A 10,862-nucleotide genomic window follows, 5' to 3' on the forward strand; every position below is an offset into this window, starting at 1 on the left:
GAGGTCTGTAAAGATGAGTGTAATTTAGGCAGCCAGCAGCAGCATAAGCAAAATGGAAAGAAAAACAAAAGCCACTGAAATGGGGCTTATCTCTTTACTCAGCAGTTGATAAAGCCTGACAAGTTAATTAAGTCACTTTTATTAAGGTTGGAATACCATGTGATACTTCAGCGATAATGCACTTAACTGATGTCGACAATATTAAAAAAAATGCTACTGAAATAATAGCAATTAAAAGTTTATACTCTAAAAGTCATTTAAACCTAGTGACCTAAATTAATAAAGTGTTTTCTATAAGGTGATATTTAAAACACTGAACTGCCCTAGAAAGGTGGCAGAAGATCAGGAATTGTTTCACACATTCAAAATACGAATGAGAATAAATATTTTATAATATAATACGAAGGTATCAATATTTAAAAGCCTTTCTTCTTTCCAAATTCTTAATGCAATTTATGTTTCGGAGATGGTGATATCTGGTTGATACATTTCTTTTCAGGTATTTTATCAGATTAAGGGTGTATGTTTATTATCTCAAACCCATTTTAACTAATTTCATTCTCAGGGTCAAAAACTTTCTGAAAATAACTGCTCTGGGATGTTCATTATTAATAATGTTCCCCTCTCGTTAATAGTTTATGGTGAGCTTCTCAGAATATTATGAGACTGTAAAAATTCTATCCCAATAAATGTGTCTATAGCAATAAATTGAATATAAGTTATAGTCTATGAGTTTCACATTGATTTACGCACGTCGTAACAAGTAGCCGCTCATGGTCTGTTCAAGCCAGCAGATGCAGCATATGGTTGACTATTTGTGGGTGCATAAGATTCAGAAATGATCCCAATTTGGAGGAAACAAATATAAAATTAGATCTGAAAATCACTTATAGAAACATTTATTATTCCATTTCTAAACTCAGTCTGAGCAAGAAACCTCTCAATGAATGTATTTCTCCAGGAATACTTGGACTTGCATAGGAAACGAGAGCCAGTTTCACTCTGGAAGTGATTAGAGGTTAAAGTTCAGAGCGTGCAACTGAGGTTTGGAGTAGACATACACTTGGTGCATTTGTCCACCTAATAAAACCCTGATCTTATTTTCTCATTGCAATTCTGCTATACTTACTACTGAAATAGGCTTTTATATTAAAAAATGAGAAAAACCTCCTTAAATTTTAATTATGAAAACTGCAGTATCCCATTCTTACACAATCTAAATCTCCTGCATGTAATAACTCACTTCCAAATATCAACATGAAACCCAAAAAGCTCAGTTAATGATCATCATACCTCCACATGTGCCAATATTGAAGACAAAGCAAGATGATGGATTATTCAACACCCAGGTTTTGAGTGGCATACACCCAGCCTTAGTGAGTTGCTTTGACACCATGTGTAGTCCCAGCTCTCAAATAGGAATGTGCATTAAAAATAACAGAAACATTTTGAGCTCTAGCATTTGACCTCTTGGCATTTCCAAGTAATGACTTGAAATTTCTAGTCCTGTGAAAAAGTGGAAATACTTGTCCTTTTAGCGATTTTGGGCATGAGTTTGGATTATGTGAACCTATTAGTAGGGATAGGTATTGTGGGATCAATGACATAAAATATTTTAAAAAGCTTCACATGGAGTATCTTTTTTCAGTACAGGTGTGTGATGCTAAAGCAGATAGCTTGAAAAGCACTTCACCCACAGGTGAGAAATGAGAAATTTTAAGGCCTATTGAACACAATATAATTTCACAGTGGGTCAGCACAAATTTTTTTTTTTTTACATCCCCAGACCTTTTTATTTTTTATTTTGAAACAGGGACTTACTAAGTTGTGAGGCTGGCCTTAAACTTGAGATCCTCTTGCCTCAACCTTACAAGTAGCTGGGATTACTAGGCATGTGCTACCATGCCCAGCTCATGCCTGATTTTGGAGCTTGCCAAATGGAAGTGGGGATGGAAAAATTTTCAGGTAAACATCACCACAAACTGGAGACATTAAGGATGAAGGCCTGTTGGGATCCAATCCCCAAGATTAGCTGGAGCCTCTGTACCCCAAGGCATTTCAATTTCTAATACTCAGTATAGCATTTTCCAGTAGAGCTTTCCAGATCCTTGAAGGATTCTCATGCTTTTCTTAAACTGCTCAGAGTGCTCTAGACACACTGTGGGTTTCTCTTGATATCCTAACTGTGAGGTAGGTGAGAGCCAAGCATTCCTCAGCTGGGGTAGAAGAGAGAACAAGGACTTGACTGGAGATGAAGTGTTTGTGACTGAGCGGGACAGATCTTAAGCCTGAGATTACTGTGTTCCTGGTTGCACCATCCATATGCAGGCTCAACTTTCACACAGGTGGCGTAATCTAGCTTGCCAGGAAGACCAATGCTGCCCATAGTGAAAATGAGCCTTATTTTCCCTCACACTGACCTAACTGGGCTATGAGAGAGAAAAACCCAATTCATTTTGGAATGGTAGAGGAAGAAAAAAAAAATTCTGTTTCCTATGTCCATAGATGGTCCCTCAGATTTGCATCAAGCTCCTCTCCTTAAAGCTCTAAGCTATAGGGTCCCACCTCTGAGCAGCTCACTATAGCACAAGAGCACCCCTTAGATTCTTTTTACCTCTGCCTCTGAGGCAGCAGATTGTCCGAAAGCCTCAGATTTTCTCACAATAGCTCTCACAGCAGTGCTTTTGAGGTACAAGTTAGGAGGTTGGTGGGTGCAGCAGTTTCCAGAGCAGATATAAGCACAAAGGCACAGAAAGCATGTTCCAATGCTGGCTGCACATCAGCCAATCTGTAGATACTCTGGCTCCTGACACAGGGATTCCTCCAACAGACCATCCTTGGGGCCAGAGCAAGCTCTGTGAGTCGCAGTCAGTGCCAGTCCCTCATCATTGGTAATGGGTCAACATGACCCCGAAACTTCAGTCAAGCAAAGCTCCTGGCTCAAACCCCAGTCACTCTTCTTGAAGTCCTGGGACTGAGTTTGTCCAAGCAGTAAACTTCAACTCCATGTGGTCCATTGTGTTACCTTCTGGCTGTCCTAGCAGGAATGGGTTGCATGGCAGGACCACAAGAGGCTGTAGAGTAGATTGTCTATGTTTGTTCTTTTGGTTAGGAAATAATGTTTTCCTCTTGAGGTAGGAATGTAACTGGGCCCAGCCTTGACTAGCATTCAACATCTTGTAGCTCAATCTCCTCAGTTGTGCTTTCTTTGAGTTTGTGTCTTCTCTTCCTCTGGAATTTATATGAACACTTATTACAGACCCACATGAGGCTGATTAACACTGCAGCCACAGCAGCGAGTAAAGCAAGGAAGACAGCAACAAAATGGAGGTCTTCGTAGAGGACCTCAGACACATGCAGGACAATGGTGCCAAACTGGCTGCTCCCCAGGCGCTCTGTCACGGTGATGATGTAAGAGCCTGAATCCCGCACTCCCACACTGAAAAGTTGGATGGAGCCATTGTCAAAGGTGCAAACTCTGTCCCTATGGCTTTGGGAGATATTGGCCTGAGTCCCTGGTTTCCACTCCACGATTTTCTGCACACCCCAGTTGGACCTGTACTTCCATTCGATGGTGGGCACCCCATGGCAGGAATATTCAACGGAGAGCAGGATGTCTTCTTCGACAGTGGCATTGATGATGGACTAGGGAATGTACAGTGACACACCCTGACTCTGCAGACAGTGGGCTGCGACCAGGCAGAGGGCAAAGAGTCCCAGGGAGATGCTTCGGGTCTTCCTCCACCAGCACCGCAGAGGCCTCAAGAGCAAACCCCGGGCAGCACAGGCCAGGCATGGGCGTCTCCAGTGGCGGGGCACAGGGCAGGGCCCGCTGGTGTGTGTTCCGCACTGACGCTCACCCGCTGCAGCTCCTCCCGCAGCCTTCCCTCCTGCTGTAGCTCCAGCAGGTTTTCCAGGACCAGATGCAGATGAGCTGGTTGTACTCTGGTTGAACCAGTTCCCAAGGAGGAGGGAGGGGAAAGAGGGAGGGAGAAGAGGGAGGGGGAAGAGCGGGTCAGCACAAATTTATACAGTACAGGTGTTTCTGTAATTAGAGTCCACTGGAAAAATGCACAGCATTCTACACTCAACAATGTGCAGATACAGTTCAATCTGTGCACTTTGCTGATCTTATAATAATATGCAACTTATTGAAATGTAAAATCATACATGTAAACTCCAAACTTAATTATCTTGAAAAATGTATCTTACCTTCTCTTCTTGCATTACAAACTTTCAGACTCCTACCATATTTAAAGATGTACACTGTCTTTAAAATCATATATACATGTTTTATTGCAATTTGATGACAAATAATTTCAGATGTAAAAAATGAAACATTATTTAAATAACACACTAAGCTTTTAAACACTAAGTTGTGAGATAATTATAAACTTTATTATCAAATTTGTTTTTTTGTTTTGTAAACTAGAATAAAAGAGTAATCTTTCTTCCTGGGTAGGGCTAGTCTATGCCTTTCTAAAATTCCCTCAGTAACTTTCTGAGTAATGTAAAGTTATTGAATTATTATATTTCTTCAAAACTGTACCTGCATATCAAAAGAAGATGGAATAGTCCTTTTGCTTTAGTAAGTAATTATTTGGGTTTTAAACAATGAATGTTGATACTTCTTTGAGAAAAGCAAATTATTTTTCTTTTTTAAAGTTTTTTTAGTTGTCAATGTACCTTTATTTTATTTATTTTATGCAGTGCTGAGAATCAAACCCAGTGCCTCACAATGCTAGGCAAGCGTTCTACCACTGAGCCACAACCCCAGCCCCAAGAAAGGCAAATTCTTTAGAAATAAAAGATAAAATATCTCATTGTTAAATTTTTAAAAATCAAGATATGTGATAAAGGCTCCATATCTCACAAAATTATTGTATATCATATAATACAGCTCCAAATTTAGAAAACAAAATGTTTTGCGTGAAATAGCTCACCTGAATTTTTCCAATAGATTTCTTCAATATATACGACATTCACAGTTAAAACAAACAAAAAAAGGGTTTAACGTGCTGTGTTTAGTATTTACTTCACAATAAATAATGGGCTAGTTTGATGTTTTTGTTTGTATGTCCAACCTGTCTCTTTCATCAGCCCCAGGCCCTTAAAAGATTTGCCCTTGGACCTTTATTGACCCCTAGACTCTCCACATCTTTGCTCATCTTTATGCTGTGGAAGAAACCGTTAAACCTTCTCCCATTTGTCAGTAGGGTGTGATTCATGATGCAAACTAGAAATTTGCGGCAACATATACATTAAGCCTCATAAATTCTACAAAGAATTGTTCTAATTTTATAAAATATATTATGTGTTTTTTTTAGAATAGAAACATGGAAAATTGGATCCTTTCTAATAATAAAACGCAGAACTCTTTACTTGGGTAGGAACTTGGGGGTTCAAGTGCCATAGGTCTGCACCATCAGGCCTTCCTCACCTCCTAAGTGCTAGGCTGCCTCTTCAAAGGTCGTGATGTGATTTGGAAATTGTTTTTCCACCAAGAGTTTATGTTCTAGGTGTTGGGAAGTGATGCAGAATCTTAAGGCTGAGTGGGAGAGCCTTCAGTCAGTTGAAGGTGTGTCCTCAGAAGGGATGGTGGCACTCAGCCCTCTGCTGGCTTTCTGTGATGCTATGTGATCTTGTGCTCTCACAACACTCCTGCCGTGATGCTGTCGGCCATTAGGTCCTCACCAGTGGCTACACCAATGTGGCTGCCTAATCATGGGCTTTCAATCCTCCAAAATGTGACAAACCCCTTTTATTAACAAGTATCCTGCCTTGGACATTTTGTTATAGTAATGAAAAAGGGAATAATGCAGGTGAGAATATAGGGACAGATACAGCCTCTACTCCAAGTCTTCTTCTGCCACCTTTGGCTAATAGATCTGAAGGATAACTGCAAACAAGGGATGCAATCTTTCCAAGAAAACCTAACGTATCCCTTCTCTCTTCCCCAACTATACTTATTCATGAGATTAAACAATTTTTATGAGTTATTTTCTCCTTACACTTGTTCTCTTCATGCTTGCTTTTCCTTCCTCTCTTTCTCTCCCCTCAAGTTAGTACAGCAAGAAAATATCCGCATTATCACTGAATTTAGTGTCTAAAAGCATTTTCTCTAAATATATACATTCTCTGAATATATGTATAATATATATATTATATAATGAAATAATGAAACATATGTCCATGACAAAAACATGATTCTAAACAATAAAGAGTGGCATTCAAAGCAGGGAACAGTGCCATTTTTCTACCCTTTAACCACAAAAGACATTGATATAGCCACTATTAAACTGAATTTAATTAAAGTGCCAAAGCCTATTCTGGAACTGGTGTAACTTTTCGATCCATGAATGGATTTCCAATATCATCAAAGAGGAGTTGAGGACTTCACACACATGGGCCGTCTTGCAGAAGCTTCAGAAAGGAAGGGGTTAACCAATCAAAAGCTGAAGGTCCCTGGACCCCTGCACCCGGACTTCAAACTTACACAAACAGTTGAGGTGCTCAGAAAGGAATGTGTGGACACCATCTCTCTGTCAGCTACTTGAAGGAACAAAGGCAACACGGGTTTCCATAGTGATACTTCTAAGTCATTTATTGAATAACTTAACATTTTCTTTTTTCCCAGTTTCCTTGCAAGTACTTTGAAACATCTCTTCTTGTTAACTTTCAAATTAACTTTTGCCAAACTAGAAACATCTCTATCAAAGTGGAAACCGGGCATTGGTGCATGCAGATTTGGTTTATAAATGATGTTAGAAATATATGAACAATTGGAATTGAAAAATCCCCATTTTATAATTTTCTCATATCTCTTCTGAAATAAGAAGTGATCCCGTGATGGTTCTATGCTTAGCAAGGATATGTTATGAAAGGTTGATTAAAATTTATTCTGCAGTTAGAAAATTTTAAGAAAGCATAACAGATTTGGTTAGTATTGGGAAAAAATTATGAAAATTTTTTAACATTCAGAGAAACCAAACTTGGAATCTCAAATAAACAGATTTCTATATTATCAAAATAACCTTAGTCATTCTGATAACTAGAAGTCATCTTATATTTAGATACAAAAGACTGTTTAGAAGAGTTGTCTCTTAACTTATGATAAACACATGCAAAAGTTGAAAGTTGTATGAAGCAGCCTTCTTCCTTCCCTCTAACAAATGCTTTTAAAGTGTATCCTTTCCTATTTTGCATTATGAAATTTTAATTTTTCTGTGCGATCCAACTGAATCTTAGATTATGCAGGATCTTCATAAAATAAATTTATTTAACATTTCCTTTTGTTATTCTTATGCAATCATGAAACTACTGCAGACGCAAAAGGCCAAAAAACTTGCAGAGAAGACTATGCCTATAGGTTGCATTCTCATATGCAATATACTTATATCTATATGACTGTACATATACCTATCGAAATCTGAGCTCAGTTACTTCCATGGCTAATAGGAAAATCATATTTCTGAAGATATTTGTTTGGTAATACAAGTGACCTGCCCATGCCAAATCTCAGGGTGGGCCTAGATTCATGGATATTTTTTGTGTGCACCTGTGTTTAAAACTGATGTTGATGTAGGAAATTGGCATCCACTTGCATAGAAAATGAAACTCTCCTCTGTCCAATTCCAAGCATGTAAGAAATGTAGCATGTTTCCATTTACCTTACTTCAAATATTGCCCATTTTTATGACTTACATAAGTCAGAACTGTGGTTTGAAATGAACCCTCAGACTGTCTCAGTTTAAAATCAAGGTGTGTCTTGGAAAGAACTAGTCTTTGGCAAGAAGATTTCTGCCCTGATAGACCCTCACAGCCAGGTGTCATCATAAGGTATTATTGTTGTTGCTGCTATCATTTCCCAAGGGACATCACTGTGAACAAACAATTTAAACCATACTGAACCCACCTGGAAAGAAGATAAAATAGCATGTTAGCCTCAGTTGACTAATCAATCAAATTAGCTGAAATAGAGAAACCCATGCATATGAGCAGACACACCTTTTAAATTTTGTACATCAGATAACTCTTGAGCATCCACTAAGGCTAAGCAATTGTCTGTGCTCTGGGAAATCTGCATGTGAAGAGGGTCAATCTATTCCAAGTTTAAATGGATGGTATTCAAGTGAATCAAAGTTCATCAATACAGGAAGCATAAAAATAGTTTAGTGTGCTTTTTTAACAAACTGTGAAGGCCTTAGTTTCTTTTCATTCTAAATCCTAAAGAAATTATGAATCCTTCTCTTATGTGATCAGATTTGACTATTAGACTTTTTTCTTTTGAATACTAAGACTTCGAGACACCGCCTGGACGCAGCCGCCGCTGCTCCTCTACCGCTGGCTCTGCGCCCCAACCCGGCTCTGCGGCAGGGAGGAGGGGCCGCCGGAGCATGACTCCAGAGTGCGGGGCCACCGCCAGGCCTTGGGAGCCACCGCCAGGCCTCCCAGAGCGGCGCCCACGTTCCAGACGCACAGACCCTGCGCCAACCCCGCAGCCACCTGCTTCGGGCCCGGAGGCGAGGGCACCATGCGCTCCGCGCTGGCGCTTTCCGCGCTGCTTCTGCTGCTGCTTCTGCCTCTGGCGTCGCTCGCCCAGGATGACACAGGTAAGGACGGCTCGCCAGCAGCAGGTACGGACGGCTCGCCAGCAGCAGCCCTGACTACCACAGTAAAAACTAGCACAGTCTCAAGTGCGAAGCCCCAAACTTCAGGAACCACTTCAGACCCAGCGACACCCACCAAGTCGAACACGGCCAGGCTCTTCAGCATCCACATCCCGAGGGGGGTCCTTGAACCCGACTCAGCCAAGCACCCCTGCGGGGACTACAGTCTCTACAACCACCAGTGTCACACAGAGTACCACGCCTTCCTCTCCCACTTTAACCAACACTGAAAAAACAACCTTCCAGAGCACGGACAAAGGAATAACTGTCCCTGGATACAGCAGTAGTGGCCATGATCCCACAGCCACCCCAATCACTCATAGAACAGAGGTGCCGAGCCCTCTTCCTCCAGAGCCCATTACCACAAAAAAACCTTCTGTGGATTCACCTAGCAGCCCAGGCTCTCACCATTCAACCACTGTAACTGTGAAGACCCCAGAGAGCTCCACCAGTGGACAACACAGCCTTTCCTCCGTCTCCAGTGGTTCAAGCCCTGCGCCTGGCACTAGCGGCCCCACATCCAAGGTGTTGCCCACCACTCAAACCTCTTCAGTCTCCACCATAGCACCCAAGAAGGAACACCCACCATGCACCCCAGAAGGAACTCGGCAGACCTCCAGCCAGATGCCACCCAAGCCCACCCCGTCTTCCTCCATGACATCTCCGCTTGAGAGCTCTTCGTCCAGTCCTTGGTCAAGAACTGGGGCCACATCTACTGTTGGGGGAGACACCCACTCCAGCACTCGTTCGGCTTCAACTACCCCCCAAGGCCTCAGCACAACCTCTTCCACCCTGGCTCCTGGGAAACCCAAGGTAGACTGCATGCCTCCTGAAAGACTGGATAAGAAGCTGCTCATCCTGAACCTCACGGAAACCAACCCCTGTGCAAAGAGCCCTCCAGTGGATGATAAATTGATCACACAGCTGTGCCAAGCAGTCAAGGCCACCTTCAACCCGGCTCAGGATTCGTGTACAGTACAGCTGGCTCCCATTCAGGAAAGCCAGGCGGTGGCCCTCAAAAAAAATCACTATTCAAACAAATCTCCTTCCTGAAAATGTGTACGCCCTGCTGAAGGACAAGTGGGATGACCTAAGAGAGGTGGGAGTCAGCCACATGCAGCTGGGGGATGAAGGACCGCCGGAGGAGGCTGAAGACTGCTTCAGCATGCCCCTCATCATCACCATCGTCTACATGGCATCCTTCCTGCTCCTCCTTGCGGCCCTCTATGGCTGCTGCCACCAGCGACTCTCCCAGAGGAAGGATCAGCAACGACTCACAGAGGAGCTACAGACAGTGGAGAATGGTTACCATGACAACCCAACCTTGGAAGTGATGGAGACCTCCTCCGAGATGCAGGAGAAGAAGGTGGTGAACCTTAATGGGGAGCTGGGGGACAGCTGGATTGTCCCTCTGGACAACCTGACCAAGGATGACCTAGATGAGGAAGACACACATCTCTAACCGGGTCTGCTGGTGCCTCGACAGTGCCACAGGCTCCAGACTGACCACCTGAAGTGCCATTTGGACAGAGGGGGAAAATTCCTCCGTTTGAGGAGGGAAAGACTGGGGGAGGAAGAGTGGACTTCAAGGGTTGCTACCTCCCAATCCCCACAGGGCCTTAATTTTTCCCTTTTCAAGCCGATCATATCCTGTTGTCTAGATCCCTCTTGTAAAGTGACCCACTAGTGCCTGAGCTCATCGCTGCTGGAGGATGAGAAGGGAGATGGACGAAGAGTCATGGAAAGGATCTCAGACTCTAGAACAATCTCCTCATTTCCCAAGTGAGATAACTAAGGATTGAAGAGGGCAGGCAACTTGCACAAGGTCACAGTTACTTGGTGACAGATTCCTTCCTTCACTCCAGTGCTCATCTGTACCAAGCACACTTCTCTTCACTTGTGCCCTCTCTCCAGAGCAGCCCTGGGAAGGGGAACACTCCCGATAGTAGGGGGCTAGGGAGGCGAGCTGGCCTGTACCCTTTTCAGTGGGATCTGATTATAAGGACAGGTTCCGTGTTTCCATCTCTGACTCCAGCTTCACCTGCCAATACTCTTCTCCCTCCCCTCCTCTCACCCCTTTTCACTCAGTTTTCAGTCCCACTCTGCCCCAGGGCACCAGGGATCAGCACAGGTCATTCATCACCTTGAACCTCTTTTCCTGGATTCTGATTTCTTTGCATCCATTTAATGATG

At 42.8% G+C, this 10,862-nt stretch overlaps 1 protein-coding gene and 1 pseudogene across 1 annotated transcript; one reads left to right on the forward strand and one right to left on the reverse strand.

Annotated features, from left to right (window-relative positions):
* Positions 1 to 3,162: 3,162 nt before the first annotated feature.
* On the reverse strand, positions 3,163 to 4,227 carry LOC144257136 (V-set and transmembrane domain-containing protein 5 pseudogene; annotated as a pseudogene).
* A 2,177-nt stretch (positions 4,228 to 6,404) lies between these two features.
* Positions 6,405 to 10,329, forward strand: LOC144257137 (uncharacterized). Its single transcript, XM_077803114.1, is given in 4 exon segments — positions 6,405 to 6,544; positions 8,299 to 8,674; positions 8,718 to 9,686; positions 9,688 to 10,329. Coding segments are annotated over 4 exon segments (1,929 nt in total). The 3' UTR covers positions 10,132 to 10,329.
* Positions 10,330 to 10,862: the final 533 nt, after the last annotated feature.

The sequence above is a fragment of the Urocitellus parryii genome, chromosome 10 (assembly GCF_045843805.1).
Source record: "Urocitellus parryii isolate mUroPar1 chromosome 10, mUroPar1.hap1, whole genome shotgun sequence".
NCBI classification, from domain to species: domain Eukaryota; kingdom Metazoa; phylum Chordata; class Mammalia; order Rodentia; family Sciuridae; genus Urocitellus; species Urocitellus parryii.